The sequence below is a fragment of the Haliotis cracherodii genome, unplaced genomic scaffold, assembly GCF_022045235.1.
Source record: "Haliotis cracherodii isolate W230 unplaced genomic scaffold, xgHalCrac1.p SCAF_8, whole genome shotgun sequence".
Taxonomy (NCBI): Eukaryota; Metazoa; Mollusca; class Gastropoda; order Lepetellida; family Haliotidae; genus Haliotis; species Haliotis cracherodii.
Window position 1 is genome coordinate 61,532,655 of NW_027266341.1, and position 23,473 is coordinate 61,556,127.

Genomic DNA, 23,473 nt, shown 5'->3' on the forward strand with positions numbered 1-23,473 from the left:
CTTTGTGTCTGTTCAGGGATCTGGAAATACAGGTATGGGAACTACAACGCCATAGTGTCTTTGTTGTTGAAGCTGTCCCTGTTCCACGTGCCCTTTGCAAGTTCAAGGTTTATTTGTTGTTTAACGTCGCACACAGCAATATTACAGCTATATGACGGCGGTCTGTAAATAATGGAGTCTGGACCAGACAATCCAGTGATTGACATCATAAGCATCGAGCACGCTATTGGTATACAATGACATGCATCAACAAATTCAGCGAGCCAGACCACCCGATCCTCTTACGACAAGCATAGTCGCCTTCCTGTGCAAGTGGCAGAGTAGTTGTATCATGCATTTGCACAAATGTGATATTTCTGTTGCACACAAAAATGTACAATAAATTATTTACACAATATTTTAAGATCATTTAGAGACATATACGACATTCACACACATATGATAAATAATTTACACACATATGATAATATATAAGATAGCTATGCGATAAATCGCAAAGAACAATGAAGAACGAGGCGTGGGTTCATTCACAATAAAACATTGTTCAATTCTGGAGATTCCAACATTCGCTCACAACGTGATGACGTCACATATTGGATGTCTTTTATTTTCAGAGGGGAGTGAGTTTTTGCCCATAGATGTAGCTTGGCAACACTTATATCATCTATCAATTACTCACATATCATCTATCATTAACACATATATCATCTATCATTTACACACATATCATCTATCATTAACACACATATCATCTATCATTAACATACACATCATCTATCATTTACACACATATCATCTATCACTTACACACATATCATCTATCATTTACACACATATCATCTATCATTTACACACATATCATCTATCATTTACACACATATCATCTATCATTTACACACATATCATCTATCATTTACTCACCTATCATCTATCATTTACACACATATCATCTATCATTTACACACATATCATCTATCATTAACACATATATCATCTATCATTTACACACATATCATCTATCATTTACACACATATCATCTATCATTTACTCACCTATCATCTATCATTTACACACATATCATCTATCATTTACACACATATCATCTATCATTAACACATATATCATCTATCATTAACATACATGTCATCTATCATTTACACACATATCATCTATCATTAACATACATATCATCTATCATTAACATACATATCATCTATCATTTACACACATATCATCTATCATTTACACACATATCATCTATCATTTACACACATATCTATCATTAACATACATGTCATCTATCATTAACATACATGTCATCTATCATTTACACACATATCATCTATCATTAACACACATATCATCTATCATTTACACACATATCATCTATCATTTACATACATGTAATCTATCATTTACATGCATATCATCTGTCATTTACACACAGATCATCTATCATTTACACACATATCTATCATTTACACACATATCATCTATCATTTACACACATATCATCTATCATTTACACACATATCATCTATCATTTACACACATATCATCTATCATTAACACACATATCATCTATCATTAACACACATATCATCTATCATTAACACACATATCATCTATCATCAACATACATGTCATCTATCATTTACACATATATCATCTATCATTAACACACATGTCATCTATCATTAACACACATATCATCTTTCTTTAACATACATGTAATCTATCATTTACATGCATATCATCTATCATTTACACACATATCATCTATCATTTACTCACCTATCATCTATCATTAACACACATGTCATCTATCATTAACACACATATCATCTTTCTTTAACATACATGTAATCTATCATTTACATGCATATCATCTATCATTTACACACATATCATCTATCATTTACACACATATCATCTATCATTTACACACATTTCATCTATCATTAACATACATATCATCTATCATTTACACACATATCATCTATCATTTACACACATATCATCTATCATTTACACACATATCATCTATCATTAACACACATATCATCTATCATTTACACACATATAATCTATCATTTACACACATATCTATCATTTACACACGTCATCTATCATTTACACACATATCATCTATCATTTACACACATATCATCTATCATTAACACACATATCATCTATCATTTACACACATGTCATCTATCATTTACACACATATCATCTATCATTAACACACATATCATCTATCATTTACACACATGTCATCTATCATTTACACACATGTATCATATACACAATGAATATTTACAAGAATATAATACAGGATTTACACAAACATAAAACTAATTTACACACAATGGTTAATAGGTTACATACATTTTAACATATAATACACCATTTTCATATATTATCATTTATACTCAAATAATCCTGCAATAAACACATTCTCATGATTCTAGGAATCATACAATGGAATCGTTTTGACAGAGTTTTCTTATTAACATGGAAAGGGTTTATTTTATTTTGTTTATCAATTTTGAAGGCAGACAGACAGACAGACAGATTCACCGGTAATGTAGGCCATGTGGTCTATATTACAATGTCAGTACAATATAAATTTAGTCACGTTTTTCTAAATTTAAATATCTTATACAAGTATACAGAAGTCAGTTTTATTACATTGATATTTTTGCAGTTAAGAATATTTGGAAGTGACAGGTAACCGTCATACATATCCTGTAGTTGAGTGATATCATGTTTCGAAGGCCATAATATGTGAGTGAGTGAGTATGGTTTTACGCCGCTTTTAGCAATATTCCAGCAATATCACGGAGGGGGACACCAGAAATGGGCTTCACACATTGTACCCATGTCGGGAATCGAATCCGGGTCTTCGGCGTGACGAGCCAACGCTTTAACCACTAGGCTACCCGACCCCCCGTAATATGTGTGCGGACGTGATAAGTTTGACACTTTTCAGAGCCGCTATGATGCTTTCGTGTATAACAATACGTCCTGAATAGAACAATGCACTCGTTTCATTTCAATATCACGTTTATCCCCTCATGAGGTAAGAGTAACTTAACCAGCGATGGATATACTTGAAGCGATAAACTGAAGCCAAACTATTTACTTACAATGTACCTTCAAAACGTGTATGTCTATCTGCAAAATGTTCTTTTCCATGTGTTGACGCATCAAAAGAACGAGCACATCTTTATCCTTACAAACAGTACGTGACCCCAGGCAGTGTTTGGACGATTAATTGTGAGAACGACGGTTACGAGCAAGGTCAGATTACTGCATATGCTGTGTCGCATAACGCTGGGGGCCTCCCGCTCATTGTCATCGCCATGCGTCTCCCCATTTGGATGCATACAAGGGTAACAATAGGAGTGTGACGAAAAGAAATGCATCCTGTTGACGTCAACACACTTTGAGACAGACGTTAACCTGTCACATTCACCTTCCCACATTCCCAAACAACATGACGTGATGTAACATGGGGTGTAACGTCGCGTCTAAGATAAAATGTTCTTATATAGTGGCGTGCATATGTGCGCGCGTGCGTGCGTGCGTGCGTGCGTGTGTGCATGCGTGCGTGCGTTTTAGTAACGTTGTACCCATGTCACAGTTGAATGATCAACAGTGTAAGTCAGTATCTGGTGTAGCCACCCGCACACGGATCACATCCGCACGACGTCGACTCGTGCCCAAAACCAGACCCCTGTTCCCGAAATGAGGAATGTGTTGCCATTCCTGATGCAATGCCAAGGTCAATTCTAAGCGATTCTGTATTGACGAGTCCCTTGCTCTAACACTACGTCCCAACTGACCCCATAGATGTATCGAGAAGGCCAAGGCAGAGTCTCAGTGGCTTGGTTCTGGATGCGGTCAGTCACAGCTCTGCTCGGTGGGGTTGGGCATTGCCGTCCATTAAGACAGGACGTGTGGCAAGTGCACTGTGAACAAAATGAGGCACAATACAAACCGTCCAATATAGTATCGTGGTACCTTTTTCCATTTAATGTCTCCTGAAGTGTTACCAAATCAAGTTTACAATCAAAGGCGCAACATCCCCATACCATCACTGAGCCGCCCCCACATGCTACTGTATCCTGGACGTTGCGCTGATCATAAGATGTTCCCCTTTACCTCCAGACACCTCGCCAGCCCAATAAATCCTCCTCCATGACCTCGAGTTCCAGTATGCTCCAGCCTGCTCCGGCCTGCTCCAGCCTGCTCCAGGCTAAACTGTCCATGTGTTGAGGTGAGAGGAGTGGACGTCTTATTGGTCTTCTGGCTCTTGATCCCGCTGCCTTCAGTCGACGCCAGGTGGTGCCGAGGGACACTCTGTTGTGGGTATGCCAGCGATGACGAAGAACATTGCAAGTTGAAGTTGGCAGCCGTTTAGCTTGACCCTGTCCTCTCTGGCACTGGTCTCCCGTGGTCGTCCTGATCTCCGCAAGTCCTGCACATGTCTCACATATCCAGGCAATGTGTATGTTCTAATGCGTCGACTTATGACAGTATGATAAATCTTCAACATGGTGGCAATAGCCAGACATGACATACCAGTTTGGTGCATGCCAATGATTTGCAATCTTTGATTTTCTGGGATAGTACGCTAAGCCATTTCAGTTACAATCGTTCCCAAGAATGACTTTCAAATTGGTAGAACTATCATTCAAAACAAATAGCAGTGAAGACGCATGAACTTTCTGTCACCCCTTAGGTGTGCATACGGTTCGCATAAACGCACCCACAAGGTCGGGCAGTTAAAGAGGCTACCACTCTACAGGATGATGAGGTGTCAACACACAGTGTACCATTTGGAAATCTCAATACAGTAAATGAACACGCAATTACACTTCAAATTTGGCGGTGCGAGTCTTTTGACGAGGTAAATATATATAAAAATAACGTAGAAAATTGGCTAGAACTTTTATAATGTCATTTTTACTTTTCTACATAAAAAACAAAGACAAGGTGAGGTGAAATTGGGTCTAACGTCGCGTCCAAGATTATTGCACTTATATAGCGACGTGCATGTACGTGTGTGTGTGTGGCTGCTTGTAGTCCGGACTGATGCCGATGTATAGTGCTAGCACACTGAGATACCATGCCGCAGTTAAACATGAATACCCTACTCAGACACAGTATACTGACTCCGAGCCGACCAGTCCTTGTTTTAGCCCTTTAATGCCGAGCGCCAGGCAGGGTAACAACAAGTACCATCTTTTAACGTCTTTTGGTATGACGCGGCCGGGGATCGAACCCCGGACCTTCCGCTCTCCGGGCGGACGCTCTACCACTAGACCACGGAGGCGGTCTTCAAGATAAGGAACTGTTGATAGCGTCTGTGTATGTTAACCCGGTTGGTTCAACTTAGTATGATCGGAAGCCCAGCAAGTGTGGTATGTCTCTATTTTCCGAGTCACTGTTGTCTGCTATAAAAGTATTTTGTGTTTACTTGGTCTGTGGTGGCGATTATAATGCCAGAACGGGTGAGAACTCTGACAATGTTGATGGTGTCCTTGGGCTTTAGGACATCCAAGTGATGTTTGAAAGTGTAGATATTGATAGACACTCTGAGATAAAGTTGTTATTCAAACAGGAAATGTCTGCTTGATTGGTGTGCTAGACTCTAATAAGCTAGAACCCTATTTATCATGAACGGTCGGATACTTAACATACGTCAGTCACCTGGGAAATAGCATCTTCCCGAGGCAAGGGAGTTAACTGACTATAAAGTCCAGTTTCCACCCTTGCCGAACTAGATTGGAATTCCTGGGCTCTATCGCCACCTGTGGCTATTACGAGTTGTGTCCCTTCTATGCCTCTCCTATGGACCAATCAGATTCCAATTCTGGTATCACTTGCATTTGCTTCAAACAAAACAGCGGCGCCTAGTCAAGACGATCTGATCGATAATCAAGATCTATATTGTGATTAAACGAGTCTTACACCGCGAAGTGCATCAAATGGCGTGAGCACCTTCTTTAAAAGATGAAAAGATTTAGAACGAGTTGTTGACAACGAGTTGCAATCGACCGAAATCTGCATGACAGTTTACGAATCGGATTTCGATTTCATTGCACGATTTTGATTGTATAGACTCGTTAGTCCAGGCAAAATATAACTCCATAATTGATATTACAACTGGCGGTCTGTAAATAATCGAGTCTGGACCAGACAATCCAGTGATTGACATCATGAGCATCGATCCACGCAATTGGGATACGATGACATGCATCAACAAAGTCAGCGAGCCTGACCATCCGATCCCGTTAGTCGCCTCTTACGACAAGCATAGTCGCCTTTTACGGCAAGCATGGGTTGCTGTAGACCTATTCTACCCCGGATCTTCACGTGTCGGTTTAAAGGTAATTATGATTGATATTAATGGCGCCATTGAATTGTTTACTGATGCCATTTGTAAAGCTGCTGGCCTCAGGAAGCGGATAACCTGTCTAGTTGTCATAGATCCCAACCATGGTATGTCAAGGATTGTTCTCAGAACGTGACCTCTTAAAAGGTTTAAAAATTATTAAGTGATTATTTTCTGCAAGATGATTGATCAGCTGTTGTTGAATGTTGACATATTTCAGATGCTAAATAAAAATCATATTGATATTCCCTAATTCGAGCGAGAATTATTATTTTCCAGCGACGCCCCTTTTGCTGTTTGTGAAATAGTGGGATTGGGTGTTCACAACAAAGGATTATTGTGTCTTCGTATACACCGTGTACCTCGACGTGTGAATCGAACCCGTGTCGTCGGCGTGACGAGCAAACGCTTTAACCACATGGCTACCCCACCGCCCCGAGCCCCACAGAAGCCAAGCGAGTGAGTGAGTTAGGTTTAACGCCGCTTTTAACAGTATTCCAGTTATATCACGGCGTGTCAGCTTAATGTGGGAGGAAAGCCCGAAGTGATGCAGGTCTCAGACGTTTACCACTTCGGTGAAACCCACGAGCACGGGTATGGTGCTGACAAACCTAGAAACAATCGGGGCGAACCGGAATTCGAACCCACAATGATAGGTTTCTGGCGTGCCCAAGGGACGCAACTCTGCACAGCGAATCGCGGCGCCTTAGACGACTGAGCCACCCGTGACCCCCACAGAAGCCAAGGGTGTTACAAACTAAAATAAAGGTACTGGATGTTGAACTTTAAGAATCCGTGTTTCTCAAGTGAGATACTTCTCTTCTTCGCCCTTCTGTGTATTGGCACGAAACGAATTTTACTCTTAAAATTGAATTAAGTATGGAAAACCTACATTTGAAGAGGCTTGTCAGATTTAGACCCGAAACTAAGATTATATAAAAAGCAAATTCAACTAACCTGCCCCGAAAGCTCGCTCGCCACGTTCACTCGTCCCCGTCAGAAAAAAGTGTGATGGCACGTCTGGGTTTCAAAATAGTTGTATGCTACATAACAAAACAAACGCCATTTGACACTCGGTAGTGAATATTCATGTTTATACACGGCGGACCTCGTTGACATATCCGGATTCAGTGTGAATATACACAGTACGTGCACAGTTTGAATGTGTGTTTTCAACTTTGATGAGAGAATGGGTATGATTTCAGGACGTTTTTGGTACAGTCGTTAAAAGTATAGTCTGGAAGGTAATTTAGGGTACCGACGTTTACTACAATATCTGAAAAACTATCGGACCTACTCCAGTCAAAGTTGGTATGAGATTATTAAACAGTCATACATAACTGACAATCGGTGCATGAATAAAAAATCTGTCTATTTAGCTATCACTATATTTCATCAACACCCAGACCTGTTCGTCAGGGGTGGAACGAGTATTCATTGAAACCGCCATCTGCATAATGCTACCCCTGCGTCACAGGGCCATATGACACAGTTGAACCAATCAACTCAACTCGAAAGGGTGCACGGGAATCACGCACGCACGAATACGGTGTTAGCGTTGTGCTGCGTGATTCCCGTGCACCCTTTCGAGTAGGACAGTAACGGAATGAGGCCACGTTGTAGTGTGTCACAAGATAACCTTCGTACTACAGTAAGTTTGATATAAATCAGGTTAACAGGGTACGGGGTCATAGACCCTTTAATAAAACCTGCATATATCAACCAGGTGGTCGTTGTAGAGAGGGAATCTTAAAACGATTAGTCATTTGCAAATCTAGACAAAGTAACGATCAACTAATTTACATTAAGAGTATTTTTATTCCCCCGGAATCAATAACTTTATGTTAGAGACATGCGAAAGTGTCTGATAATAGACATTCTTGGAAGTTTTCAGCTATGCTTTTCCCACTTTGGAATTTACTCTCTCTCTCTCTCTCTCTCTCTCTCTCTCTCTCTCTCTCTCTCTCTCTCTCTCCCTCTCTCTCTCTCTCTCAGATCTTTCTCTTTGGTCTTGCAGATGTATGTCTGTAAGTAGGTTGAAGAATAAAGTATTTTATATATGGTGGAATATCCTGGTGTAGAACCTGATTGTGAAACACCGGAACTAGAGGCGTCTGTCCAGAATGGAAGTCATTACCTCACATAAGTACCACAGAGCGACATTCCCGTCCTTGTCTTATTCATCCTTCTCAGCTCCCTTGACAATGGTACGGAGTATGCTTTTTCACCATTTCTCTGTTAAAACACCGGAATATGTGCTGCGATCTGTGGTTGATAAAACTCTATCAACCAGTGAACGCATTAGGAATGATGTTTAATTCTTCAAAAAACATTGTTTGAATTGCTTTGACAATTCCTAATGATGAACAGTTTCCCTGATCCCAAAGAATCATGAGAAACGGTTTTAAGTGAATTCTTTGACAATGTGAATCTGTTTCTCGCTACGTTAAAATGTACAATGACATAAATGTCGTTTCCAGTATATTTTTCAAAGCCGTTAAACTTCCATCAGATTTAATAATAATAACTGTAAAAATAAATACATCAAGTCAATTTTATCATTTTTCGAACAACTATTTGGAAAACGGCCTTTTCGTTCAAAGTATTTTAGTTGTTGATCTTCATCGGAGTAGGTTTCACGAAGTAACAGTTGCAAAAAATGTGGTTTTTTTTACACATGTCCACACATGCAACAAGTAAAAGAATTGATAAATGCGTTGGCAGACTGTAACATTTACATCGTTGTTTATATCTGTACAGGCTCCGACCCGTGAAGATTCCGGTGTAGAACTGGTCCTCAGCAACCCATGCTTGTCGTAAAAGGTGACTATGCTTGTCGTAAAAGGCGACTAACGGGATCGGGTGGTCAGGCTCGCTGACTTGGTTGATGCATGTCATCGATCCCAATTGCGTGGATCGATGCTCATGATATTAATCAATGGATTGTCTGGTCCAGACTCGATTATTTACAGACCGCCGTCATATAGCTGGAATATTGCTGAGTGCGGCGTTAAACAACAAACCAACCAACCAACTGTACAGGCTCCCCGTGCAATTAACTCCTTGCATTGAAGACCAGCATAATGCTGCTGTGGAGTTATGGCGAAGAAACCTTCGTTCGTACACCCACCCGGAGTCTCGAAAGCCACAGACTACTATCTCTGTCATCTATCACCCGCGTGGGCGTCTTGACTCCACCATCGTGGGCATGTTGGAAGCCACAACAATTCGAGGATATATTCCTTAGCCTCATCATCTGTGGGTACAGGTTCGAGAATGGGAGAAAGCCAGGCGGTGGTCGTATAAAAGGTGGTCAAAAATGGGCGGACATACGCAGCGAAAGTCTCTCTCCCAAATCAACTCCACCCGGATACAATATCCAAGGCATGGGTCATAGCATTTAGCATTATGACAGCTAAGACACCAAAATATAATCAGAGCCTATGACCTGTTTTCCCACCATGAACAACACGTACCCGAGACAACGAGCTTTGAAGAAGCCATCAAATATATTTATAACAAAGGCATTGCTCATCGAGATCTCAAACCGGCCAATACACTGATCGGAAAAGATTTGAAATAATCGACTTTGTGAGCGCGATGAAGCTGATACCGGAAGATACATTGCTGGACCGGAAGCCGACCATAAGCACTCCGCAGTACACCCGACCAGAGGTACACCCAAGGGCATGGCGTACAGCAAGCGGCGTCTGCATGAAAGCATTTGATACACGGAGCCTTGGGGTGACCAAATATAAAAGCGTCCCATTTCGATAACTCCACAGTCGGGACAGGTACGTTCATTACTGAACCGGTAAACGTCTGAGACCTGCATCACTTCGGGCTTTCCTCCCACATTAAGCTGACACGCCGTGATATAACTGGAACACTGTTAAAAGCGGCGTTAAACCCAACTCACTCACTCACTCATTACTGAACCTGATTTCAGTATTTTGGAAAGTCGTGACAGAGGGTTACTTTGTTAAGAAATGTATTGAGATGAAACCTGAATCCAGAATCACGGCTGAAACAACACTTAAATATAAATATTTCAGGCGTTTCTTTTTCTAGATGATTTGGAAATCCTGATATTCCTGATAATACCATAATGATTTAATCCCTGTGACAAAAGTCCCCCAGTATCTGGTGCTTGTTGTAACTAAGATGGTTGTCGGGCTCTGTGAGTGAGTGAGTGAGTATGGTTTTACCGTTTTTAGCAATATTCAAACAATATCACGGCGGGGGTCACCAGAAATGGGCTTCACTCATTGTACCCGGGTCTTCGGCGTGACGAGCGAACGCTTTAACCACTAGGCTACCCGACCGCCCCGTCGGGCTCTGTGATCGGTCTGACTGCGTTTCTTGGTACCCGGACGTTGTTGATCGTTGCTCATGCTTAGATACCACAAATATTCCACTGCTTTATCGGATGTTTTACCATACTTGGCACTATTGTCAAAATCTAAAGCTATATTCTTCAACAGTCTGTAAATAACTGAGACTGGATCAGACAAACCAGTGGTTGATATAATGAACAACAACCCAGAATGTTATGACACAACCAAGACACTGAACCAAATTATATGTCGCCTCCTACAACAAGCATAGGCTGCTGAGCATCAACTCTATCTGGGTTTAAACACATGTGCAGGGCATGCATAAGGACCAAATCGACCATGTCATCAACTGCCAATACAGTGCTGACACATGCTGGTGGAACTCATGGGAATAAACTGAGTCTTGTCCATTAATATTTGTAGATCTCTCCAAGAAGTCTCAGTAACCTGAACATGTGGTAAAAGCATAGGTCTGTTAGACATGAAGGAACGGCCTCATGATTTCATGAAACATTTTATATTTATTTTGCAACATTCTAGGTATAATTGTGTCTTATGACAAGTATTGAGTACTTGGGACTTTTTTTGGCACTTGACCCCAGAAGATCCGGGTGGAGACTAGTTTGCAGTAAGAGGCGACTAATGGGATCAGGTGGTCAGGCTGGCTGACTTGGTTGATACATGTCATCGTATCCCAGTTGAGTGGATCGATGATCATGGATTGTCGGTCCAGACTCCATTATTTACAGACCGCCGTCATATGGCTGGAATATTGCTGAGTGCGGCGTTAAACAGACAGACAGACAGATAGACAGACAGACAAACAAATGTTTTGGCACCAGTATATCTAATGGAAGTTCCAGCTCTGCCAAGAGTACATATCTAACATAGTTAAAGTTCAGGAAAAGGTGAAGTGAGGATTATTGCCCTTAAGAAGTGATGTGCATGCACGAGTGTGTGTGTGAGCGTCAGCGAGTACGTGCGTGCGTGTGTGTGCGACTGCTTGTACTAGGCCAGACTAACGCCGATACCATGCCGCAGTTTAACATGAATACCCCACTCAGACACAGTTTACTGACTCGGAGCCGACCAGTCCTTGTTTTAGCCCCTAAATGACAAGCGCAGGCAGGGTAGCAACAAGTACCATCTTTTAACGTCTGTTGGTATGACGCGGCCGGGGATGGAGCCGCCGGCCTTCCGCGCTCAGGGAGGCTTTCCGAGGCAAGGGAGTTAACTCACAATAAAACTGGACGTTTACAGTCAGTTCACTCCCTTGCCTCGGGAAGATGCTGTTTGATTATTCCTGATGTTTAAATCCCTGGCGTTCAGACGACATACGCGCATACATATGTGTGAGTATTGTCTGATTATGTTTTAAACTGGAAAGAAGGATATGGGAGAACATTATCGCGTCTTGTTGTGAGATACTCATGCTTTGATATGATGCATGTGATATCGCCCATCTTTAGCCACCATCAAATATGTACACCTTCTATCGCCCTGCTGGATGTTTAGTACACTAGACAATCGAGGATGGTATCCCCATACCATTGTTTGTGTTTGCATCAACGTCTTCATCTAATACAATTTCTGTTGTCCTCCGCCGTGATATCGCCAGAATATTGCTAAAAGCGGAGTAAAACTATACTCACTCACTCACCTATCTTATAAAAGACTTTAAAATCAATAGACAAAAGATTAGGTGAAAATAAGCAAATATTTTATATCCAACGGTGGCAAAGAACTTAATGAAAACATGGTAAGTGTTTTATAGGAATGTAAACGTTTTGTAACATTTATATCATACTGTATCATATGTCCGAGGACGTAATGATTGTGATATAGATTATTATGGCTATATTGATATTATATTAAGTATATATACATGTATATAGCACAGAGACATAAACGTTAACTACATCAACAGAACTTTGGAGAGAAACGAGTGCAGGGTTTCGGATTTGACGTCAAGATATACTGAGGGACAAAAGAAACTATACGGCTTGATTGTTTGATATGTTTGATTTTCAGTTGAAAATATATTTAGTTGTCGATATTATATCCAACAAAAGAAGTTTACTGGCGCTTAGTCAGCACTCAAAGCATACTTCTGCATTGTTTTATTTAAAAAACCATTTGATTATTTCTTTTATAAATATAAAATCAATTCGCATAATACACAACTGCTGATGGGTATCCTACACATCTAATCATTGAAAATGAATTAATTTGCGTTTTCGGCACAAATTTACAACATTTTTAACATAGAGGGGATCATATCGTTGCAGATTCATTTTTTACCCCAGTCTTCATTGAACCGATTTGCTTTTACCCAAAATTACACAGCCACTGCTTACTTTTTACAAATCTGCAAGAATGAGTGATGGTTAAATAGATATAGTCACAGCTTTTTCATTTTTCATTACATAACAAAACAAACTCGGTCTACTTTCTTTTGCCCCTCACAGTCCCTCAAGTCCAGTGCCTCATTGCAATCTATGGTTCTAGACAAGTACAGAACGCAAGTGAATGCGTAATGTGTAATGAATGGACACTCATTAAATACTACACATTGATATAGATCTTACAATATGAGCTAGAACACTGGGATTGCAGGAACTTGAATCAAACATGCTGGGGCTGCCAATTTTCCGAGTGTAGATCGCCTTTAACACGTGAAAGTTTGGCAGCTGCAGTATTTGGGGAGACTAATGCCGACTCTCTGGATTCTGTCATACTTGCTGAGGTTGTCACAGAAGGCCCAGACATCGAGCGTCTCAAAGGTCTCCACACACTTGTTGACGGTGTTGTGGTTGACGTTGTATGCGGGCCTGGTGCAGTTGGAGCAGTCGTGATGCCTGCTGATAAAAAAAAACCATATTAATGAATTGAGCACAGCATATCCAGGTTTATTGATGTGTTGTAGCTTACAAGTAATGACAACGAGTTCGCTAACATACGAGTCATAGAATAGCTTTGCCTTGTATGTCTTGTCAAACGGGTCCTGCCCCACGCTGAAGCACATGTAACACATGTCGTGTCTCGTTGGTCAAGTGACTTTGTTCGAATTGTGCCTCTGTTCACCCAGCAGTGAATGGGTACCCGGTAGGATGAGATGACAATGTGGTTGCTAACCTTCTAGTGTTTAACAGGCAGCTTGGGTTGTATACTCCCCAGGGAGCTGAGAATGTTGAGTGCACACTTACCCGTTGCCCGGGGTAATAAATGTTTAAGCCCTTAGAGCATGTTATGCATGGAGTACAGCGCCATATAAATATAACTATATTTAACTATAACTAACCAACCTATCCCAACTCAAATTTATTAACAAAATATATACATATGTCAAAGTATATTGTACCAACATTTCGTTATGAGATTGCTAACATAGTTTCAACATCGCTCGAAGAAGTATTTAATGTAGAATATTTTGCATATCTCATCAATGAACATTAATTTTAGATTTTTACCTGCATCTGGCATAGGTAACCTTCTGGTAGTCGGGGTTGATGACGTAACAGTCACCACCATGCAGCCAGAACCTGCGCAATGCATACTTCCGGGACGGACATATTGGTTCAGAGGTGTGCAATGGCTTGGTAAGATGAACGGTGTTCGCTTTGTTAGGTTGAACGGCAAGCACTGGTTTGCGTTTGGCGTGATGCACTGGTACAGGGTGGACGAGATGCGCTGGTTTAGGTTGAACGGTCAGCACTGGTTTGGCATGATGCACTGGTGCAGGGTGAATAGGAAGCAGTGGTTTGGGATCAACTACAAGCGCTGATTTGTGTTGGGTGTGATGCACTGGTGCCGGGTGGATGGGATGCACGGGTTTAGGGTCACCGACAAGCGCTGGTTTGTGTTGGGTGTGATGCACTGGTGCCGGGTGGATGGGATGCACGGGTTTAGGATCAACGACAAGCGCTGGTTTGTGTTGGGTGTGATACACTGGTGCCGGGTGGATGGGATGCACGGGTTTAGGGTCACCGACAAGCGCTGGTTTGTGTTGGGCGTGATGCACTGGCGCAGGGTGCAGAGGACGCACTGGTTTAGGATCAACGACATGGACTGGCTTCCGTTGGACGTGATGCACCAGTGCAGGGTTGAACTCGCCTGCTCTGTAGTAAGGATACACCCGTCTGTAGGTGGGGTAGAAACCATACGACCTGAAACCGTTTACGCAAAATATATAAGAAAGTGAAACAGATTATCATACATAAAATCAAATATGCTTAAAATGACAATAAACAGTCCTATTAACACTCTACGTTATGCACAACGTTGTTTTCAAGTGACGTGGAAACAAAAAAATATTTCTACAGTGTTGTGTAAGATGACATCAAGTGAAACAGTTAGATCGGGCAATCTGTCAGAAAATGTGCAAAGAACATAAAAAGAGGTATACCAAGTGAAGTCTTTGACAGGCATTTAGAAGTTGGGAGAACATGAATACATGACACTTTTTTATGGATCGCAACTTATTTTATTCTTAATAATGAAAGAAGTTTCTGTCCATAAAAAGTGTCATGTATTCATGTATATCCAGTAAAATGAAAATTGTCTTTTACTGCAAGATGCAAGAATAGATTATTGGTTCAGTTTACCTCTTGTGTAGCCGTTTTCCTATCGCGGCGTTGCGAGCCCTGCTTCCGCTGTAAGGAGTCCTGTGTTCTGTGTCAGGGCCAAACAGCACAGGGCGCATGTAGGGGCGCTTCACAAGCTCATCTGCAATGTCTGACCTACAAGTTATATCACAGCGTGAGAAGTATAGACAATGGGGGTACGGCCTCATCCCACCTTAAGTTTAATTAATTACGTGATGACGATCAAGACCCATGTAATCAGGCACGCCAGTTCTAATCCCGGGAATGTGTATAGCTTACAACAAACACAAGACATCGCACGGGTCATACGATTACAACCCTGGTCGTCTATTTTTTAGAACTTCCCTATGCCTGCGTGGATTCTCCATGTAATTCGTGTTGTCACATACCGTATAATCTGTTTGGGAGAGACCATTAATTGGCATAGGGGTGTGTGGGTTGAGACAACTTAAGATGGACTACACTATAGAGATTAATAGCAGTGCATTTATTCAAACACTTAGTGACGGGATAAAAAAAAATTAAGGTATTTTTTCAATTTAGAAATGTTAGTGAAATAAAATAGTTTGACTATATAGGGATTAGTAGAAGTTAATAGATTCAAGAACCTAGTAATGTGATAAATTACAGGGTTTTTTTCAATTAATTAATGTAAGAGAAATTAAAGTAACCAAATGCACGGAGAAGTATAACCTGGAGAACGGATGAATAGAAGTAAGACTTGGAAGGGAGTGTGGAGTTTTGGCAAGTAGAGCATTTGTTTGAATAAATGAGAAGTTTATACAATTCCTAAAACACCGATTTCAGCATAAAAACCAAGTCTCTTCAGTCTTCTAATCTCAGCAATACAAAAAAAGAAATTTTATCAACACTAAAACTTACAATATATATCAGTACCCTCACACACATGAGTCCCAAAGAGAGACAGGTCAGTCGAATTTGCTGGGGCAGAAGGCGACCTCTTGAACACTTTAAGCAACAAACAAGTCACCGAATACTATGATCAGTTATGCGCATGCAATAGTACAGTTATCTTCCCTCCCTGGCCTTCATAGTGGTAGATGTTTATATCATACAGCTGCTTCATCAAGCCAGCACGTAACCCCCCCCCCCCCCCCCCTAACTAGAAAAGTCACTCATCCCTGACTATACCTTGGTTTGTTTAATAGCTAATAAATATAAAATAAAATCCCCGCCTATGTCATACATTAATATTTCTTCACAGCTACAAATTCCGGCGTTCTAATACAGTTTCTTGAAGCGATACCTACCCAGGATAGCCATGTCTGGAGTCTGAGAGTTTGATTTGAGCTGATCTGTCGTGGTAGACAAAACAATCTTTCTTGGGGATGACGTCTCCAGGTTGATCGCCATTGGTGAATCCTGGACGTCCACCTACCAACGCCAGCGCCAGAACACACACCTGCAGCAATACATTCCAATATAGCGTGAAATGTGTAGGTGTACGTGTCCACGATATCTGCATGGGAAATGTGTATCTGATTGGAATGAACTCATATGCAAGCCTGGCGGAGGAACGGGTGGTAATAAATTACGAGAAAGAAATAGTTTATTTATGTGTCACGCGTTACATCGGCTGTGTATATACAAGCAATGGACATATAATTTGAAAAACGCCCTGACATAAGGCTTATGAAACACACTAAAACAATAAATACATGTGTATAACACATAAGAAGGATGCTGTTCGCATCCTGTATAAAACATTATTATACATGGTAATATTGTATAAAGTGTGCCGTGTTTGCTAATAGGACGTGTACATTTTCTGACTTAAAAATAAATATAAATTTGTTTTAAATCAGTCAGATTTGTAAAGGTAGGATTTAAAAACATGCAATATTTAAAAAGTGAATGTCTTAAATTTTCATAAAATGTTATTCATCTTGTTATTCTCCTATTAAACTGTTTAAAACATTATGGGCAAATTCTATCTAGAAGAGGAGTTGGTGGTTTGTTAAAACGTCCAGTCTCTATGGCAACTGGTAAAGATCCGCATCTGAACAAAGCTAAAATTCGACGGGGATCCCTATATTTTAATTTTAAACATTTCAACGATTCAACAATATTTTGAATTTTAAATTGCCTGTAATTTCAGCGTACTGAAACAACTGAGGGTGAAGGTCGTGTATTGCTGGATTGCCCTGTGTGCGATGATTTGCGTGAAAGTTTATCCCAACTTCCTAGAGTTATGTAATACTGATTAACTTATCTTACTTTTTAAATATTATGTATATTTTACAGCCCAAACCTGCTTTTTAATTCTCCAACGAAGAAAAAAAATATGTTAAATGGCTAGTGACCAGTAGTATATTATATATAGCCCTTTTACACTAATATATAGTTATGCTGTATATACTGTGATATATTTTAAGTCTCTCGTAACCCTTAACGGGTGGCCCACTTTTATCTTATGTTATATGTGTCCATGTAAATATTTTGATGATGTGAGACTCAATTAAACAATATGTCTGTCTGTCTGTCCAATATTTGTGAAAGAGGTATATTTTAGCCGTGTTGGTTTTCATTGTCACAATGTGTCATATTGTAATTTGTTTATAAAGATGCAAAAAATTGAAATTAGGCCCACATTTTATCAAATGTGAGCCTATATTAAAAAAAAATATGATGAAACCAGGCTAAAGAATATGTTTAGAGTTATCTACCCTCGACTGTAATAAGAGTGTTTAATAATCTGTTCTGTTCATAAACAAAGCACAGGGTACAAGAGTCTTTCTACAACACCTATGTTATGTCCCGCCGTGACATATCATGAGAACCGCCTATATTGTATTGTATTTTATTACACATCCAAAGCGTCTCAACCAGCGACAACCAGACTTGGATTTTGTATCGAGATTAGATATGTCTTCTGCTCCAGCTACCAAAACCAGATGTTTATTTTTTAAACAATGAGCCTGAATCTGTTTTAAGAAAAACAACTTGCAAAAATGTATTTGATGTGGCAGGTAAAACAGTTTGGGCAGAATTATTTTTTCAAGAAATTTCGGGGACAATTTATATTTTTTTATAAAATCCTAGGCATAACCCCGCCCTTTTCCACATATCCCTACCTCCATCCTAAGTTGTGATATAATTGAAATATTGTACAAAGCGTCGTAAAACAGCACTCACACACTTCTCAGTCTTTCTTCTCTACTGTTCCGACTACCTACATACAGCCAATGGGACTGAGTGATCTGAATGACATATTTCTTCGATAGCAACTATACAACTTCAGAGGCATTAAATGTAACCCTTAGTCCCGTGGGAGTTAACTGGCGGAATGTATACAAGGCTCACAGAGATAGACAGTTGCCAAGCGGCGCATCCATTTCATGGTCGTTGCTTTACGAAACAGGTATCCTATCCCTTTCGTGTATATATAGGCATCATCCCTAACTGACGCTCTTTTGATTTTGAGCAGAATTCAAAAGTTATTTTTTTCATGATTTGTTTTCGTGTGAGAATAGTAAGGTTTTTAAAACAAATGCAAGTAGTTTCTTTTCATTTGCTACAGAGTCCATCCTCGTGGTTCAGGGACATCAACTTCATGCTTGATTAAATCAGGCATTCATTTTGTGTGCAAACTTGTAACCGTTTCTTTCGAAGATGCAACATTTCGGAAAGATACCTCTCTCAGCACACGAATCTGGACTTACCTATGGATTAAATGAATGTTTCCAAGGAAACGGACCAAAGTATCGAGGATGGAAATATAATTAAATGTAGTTTCGTAAATATACGATGTATTTCTAGAACCATGACTAATCACGTTCAAGACAAAGGGGCGTCACGCACACTACTGCAACGTGCATTCATTTTTAAAAAGTGATCATACAACAGAATACTATTTATTTAAAAAAAAATCAAATTCAAACGTAACATTAAATATATATCACAAGGTCCATATTTGAAATAGGTGATGGTTTTATTGTAAAGCAAACAATGAAATAATAAATTCATATTTATTATATCTGTATCTGCCTTGCTAAAACTGACCGTTGTTAAAGATAGCCTTTCTTCTCACCAGCAGAAAAGGGGAAAAGCTACAATCTAAATATTTCACAAATCAATATCTTTGGTGGACGATCAATTTATATTAGATATTAAAATCGTGGACAATTAACATGAATAAATGATGTCAAAAGAAAACCAAAAAAAGACCCAAAAAAACCACGTGTCAAGAGAGAATACAGACACTGGGTACACTGGGTAATCTAATAGATGGGCCTGGGTACCCGGATAACTTCTTCCGGGGGCAAGGGAGTTAACTGACACTAAAAGTCCACGGAACTTTTACAGTTAACTCCCTTGTCTCGGGAAGATGCCCGGATGCAACCTACGACTCACCAGCATGATTTTGTGTCTGGTCCACGAGGAATCCCGAAATATGATTTCTACAGCACTCGGTCTGCTTTTATATCCCTCTGACAATCTCGTAAACCAGACTTCTGTTTTACTGGCCATGGTCATGGATATATCTAATGTGGCGGTCGCAGGTCGGAGGAAACACACCTACTGAAAAGACTAAAGACGTTATAATTAGTTTTCTTAAAACCTTGTATTCATGCATATTATAATTTATCATATTTCTTCATATGTTTGAGGGCCATTTATTGCCATGCCCCTATCCGGTGTTTTTGACGTCAAATACAGTTTATTTCAGAATGATTAATGTTGACATATAACCACAAAAATGAAACAGCCTTTCACCTAAAGCATGATAGATACATTCATTTGTTTGTTTGATGTTTAACGACCATCATTATACCAGCTATATGATGGCGGTCTGTAAGTAATCGATTCTGGACATCACGGGTATCGATCCACGCAATTAGGATACGATGACTGAGCCCTTACAACAAGCATGGGTCAATCCTAACCGGATCGTCACGGTTCATGGATATATTCACTGAATATCCACTGAAACAACAGTTGATTGGCGTCGCAGCGTCCATAGACTGTAATGTTGATATTATTAAACTTCTTTATATCTATTATGAAAACAAGTCCTAAGTGAGTACCAGTACTTTTGAATACACAATGAAACCCGGATTAACGAGGTGTCACTATATCCAAATAAAAGGTCCGTGACCACCAATCCCCTTTTTATATAAACAGCAAAGGGGCGTCCCGAGAAAATAATGTGTTTTCTTTTGAAAAAGAATGTGTGATTTAACTACTTGTGACAGTAAATCATACAAAACTGACGGAACGTGGCTCACAAAATCAAAGAGAAAAAACCAGGCGTTATTTTGCCTTGTACTAATTCTATACATGTATTGTATCCTATGGCCGTCATAGTGCTGGAATTTTGCTGTAGGCGGCATTAAACACCAAACGAACAGGTTCTACACCACACAAAAAACACTACAAGTTTACTGCACGGCACATAGTCGGGAAAGAGCAAAGGCACGTTGAATATATCACTGCGCATTTTACCAAGCTCCCTTTTTATATCCCCTTCCAGTGTTTTTTGTTGTTGTTTTGTGTGTTTTTTGTTTTTGTTTTTTTAAGTTATAGAGTTTATAAAGCCCAATGCCTCCCTGTAATGTAAGGGGGGAAACCATCCTTTTTGCCCAAATTTCTAGACAATGGTAACCTTTGTGTACGTCATCATTTCGCGTATAAATGTAACGTATTCCCAGGAATTTTGTGTATGAAATTCATTCCACAGAAATAACGTTTAAATTGCTTCAAAAAAAATAATTATACAATGACAGGGTCACTTTCTAATTGGCACGAAAGTCTTTCAAATCGCTCTTCCTTCCACAAGACCCGTGAAGATCCGGGGTAGAATAGGTCTTCACCAACACGTGCTTGCCGTAAAAGGCGACTATGCTTGTTGTAAGAGGCGACAAACGGGATCCGGTCATGCGGCTTGATGCATGTCATCGTATCCCAATTGCGTGGACCGATGCTCATGATGTCAATCACTGGATTGTCTGGCCGTCATATAGCTGGAATATTGCTGAGTGCGGCGTAGAACAACAAACAAACAAACATCCTTACACAATATCACGAAAAGTACACCATCAAACTTTGAATAATACTCTTAAAATGTTACAATACTTGGTCCGTATTCATGAATAAAATGTTACCAAACTGAATAACTCGGGTAAGATGACATTGTATTCATATTGTCTGATTACATAGAAACGTCATTTTGAAGTTTGCATACTGTCATGTTTATATCTTATAGCGGAACAGGCATGGGTGTTGTTCTATGCTGGACACTAACCCACGTCCTGTTTGGTGGGTATTGTATTTCCTCTTACATTGCCGTTATATATGATTAAACAATAAACTTGGCAATGACCACCCTTTCATATGGTGTTGACGTTAAATGTTTCTATTGCTGGCAGTTGGGACACGGAGTGCCTGCTAGGCCGCATTCCATATCCTGAGTTACCTGCTCCTGATATTCGCGAGGGGGCGTGTAATAAATGTTCATGGATATTTAACAAGAAACGAGGACATACATGTATAGGGAACGGTGCTGGGAACTATGTGTTTGTATATAATTCTTAAGGGGTTGTTTTTGTATACGTTTGTTTTACGTTTAACTTAGATCAATTATAATTATTGATGTACGAATTTTCATGAGCAATCTGTACAAATTGCAGGATGCGAAAGGTTTCTTTTTTTTAGGTTTTCTTGTCAAAAAAGAGATATGTTAGAATAAATAATCATACACTGATTGTTTAAATTATTTTAAAATCATTAGCAGGCTCGTCTTTAAAACAGACCGTGGTCTAGTGGTGAGTGTCCGCCCGGAGAGCGGAAGGTCCGGGGTTCGATCCCCGGCCGCAACATACCAAAAGACGTTAAAAGATGGTACTTGTTGTTATCCTGTCTGACGCTCGGCATAAGGGGCTTAAACAAGGACTGGTCGGCTCGAAGTCAGTATATGTGTGGGGAATTATTATTGTTAACTGGATCTTGGTATCTCAGTGAGCACTATAAATTGGCATTAGTCCGGATTAGTACAATCAGACACACACACACACACACACACACACACACACACACACACACACACACACACACACGCACGCGTATGCTCTATATTAAGGAAATAATCTTGGACATTAAACCCCATCTCACCGCACCATTAAAGCCAAAAAATATGTTTTTTAGCTTTTAGCAAATAATTTCACAAAGACTAAGAGAAATATATATTTATTCGAACACGTCGCCGAATGTCTATTTCCTCAAAACCAAATATAGGAGCGAGACATGTCTGAATACAACAGGGGCGGTGGGGTAGTCTAGTGGTTAAAGTGTTGGCTCGTCACGCCGAGTACCCGGGTTTGATTCCCCAGATGGGTACAACGTGTGAAGCCCATTTCTGGTGTCCCCCGTCGTGATATTGCTGGAATATTGCTAAAACCGGTGTAAAAACATACTCACTCACTCACTCTGAATTCATCATGAAAGTTAACACTACCCTAGCTCTTTCGAGTTGGCCTATGAACAATCGAGTCAGGACGAGAATACCAGTGGCTGGCAGCACAAGTAACGTTCACACGTCGAGGTACACGGTGTATACGAAGACACAATATTCCTTTGTTGTGAACACCCAATCCCAGCACTATTTCACAAACAGCAAAAGGGGCGTCGCCGGAAAACAATAGGTGTTTTTTTCTTTTGAAAAAAATGAGTGATTTCAAAGCTTGTTACAGTTAATTCAACGAAATTGACGGAACGTGGCCCATGAAAATAAACCGCCTAATTTTATATAAACATGTATAGTGTATCCTATGGCCGCCATAGAGCTGGAATATTGCTGGATGCGGCGTTAACCACCAACCAAACAAGTACTATGTTTAAAATCACCATCTTTTTCATAATGTTCATATTTCGGAAAATAAGTTATTTCTTAATATAATTTAACATTTATGAATGCTTTTCCTAGCTAGAATAAATTAAGTTCCTATGTATGTATAAGTAATTAGTCACTATCACATTCACATGGTAGTAATGTGTAGCATATAGACGTGAACAGAGTTACAAAGTGTCAGACCTGAATCTGGAAGTGTCTTGTCGATGACGTCACAGCTACCTTCTATGACGTCATGCATATTGTCTGTGTCGCCCG

General features: G+C 40.0%; 1 protein-coding gene and 1 pseudogene across 1 annotated transcript; one reads left to right on the forward strand and one right to left on the reverse strand.

Annotated features, from left to right (window-relative positions):
- The first annotated feature begins 6,825 nt into the window (after positions 1 to 6,825).
- LOC139451122 (calcium-dependent protein kinase 5-like) lies at positions 6,826 to 10,478 on the forward strand (annotated as a pseudogene).
- A 2,934-nt stretch (positions 10,479 to 13,412) lies between these two features.
- On the reverse strand, positions 13,413 to 18,449 carry LOC139451123 (uncharacterized). The gene is made up of 6 exons (XM_071232920.1): positions 18,444 to 18,449; positions 16,620 to 16,771; positions 15,349 to 15,483; positions 14,732 to 14,910; positions 14,215 to 14,596; positions 13,413 to 13,605 (listed from the first exon to the last, which is right to left on the reverse strand). Exons 1-6 carry the CDS (start codon positions 18,447 to 18,449, stop codon positions 13,413 to 13,415), a joined length of 1,047 nt encoding a protein of 348 aa, XP_071089021.1.
- Between the last annotated feature and the right edge of the window lie 5,024 nt (positions 18,450 to 23,473).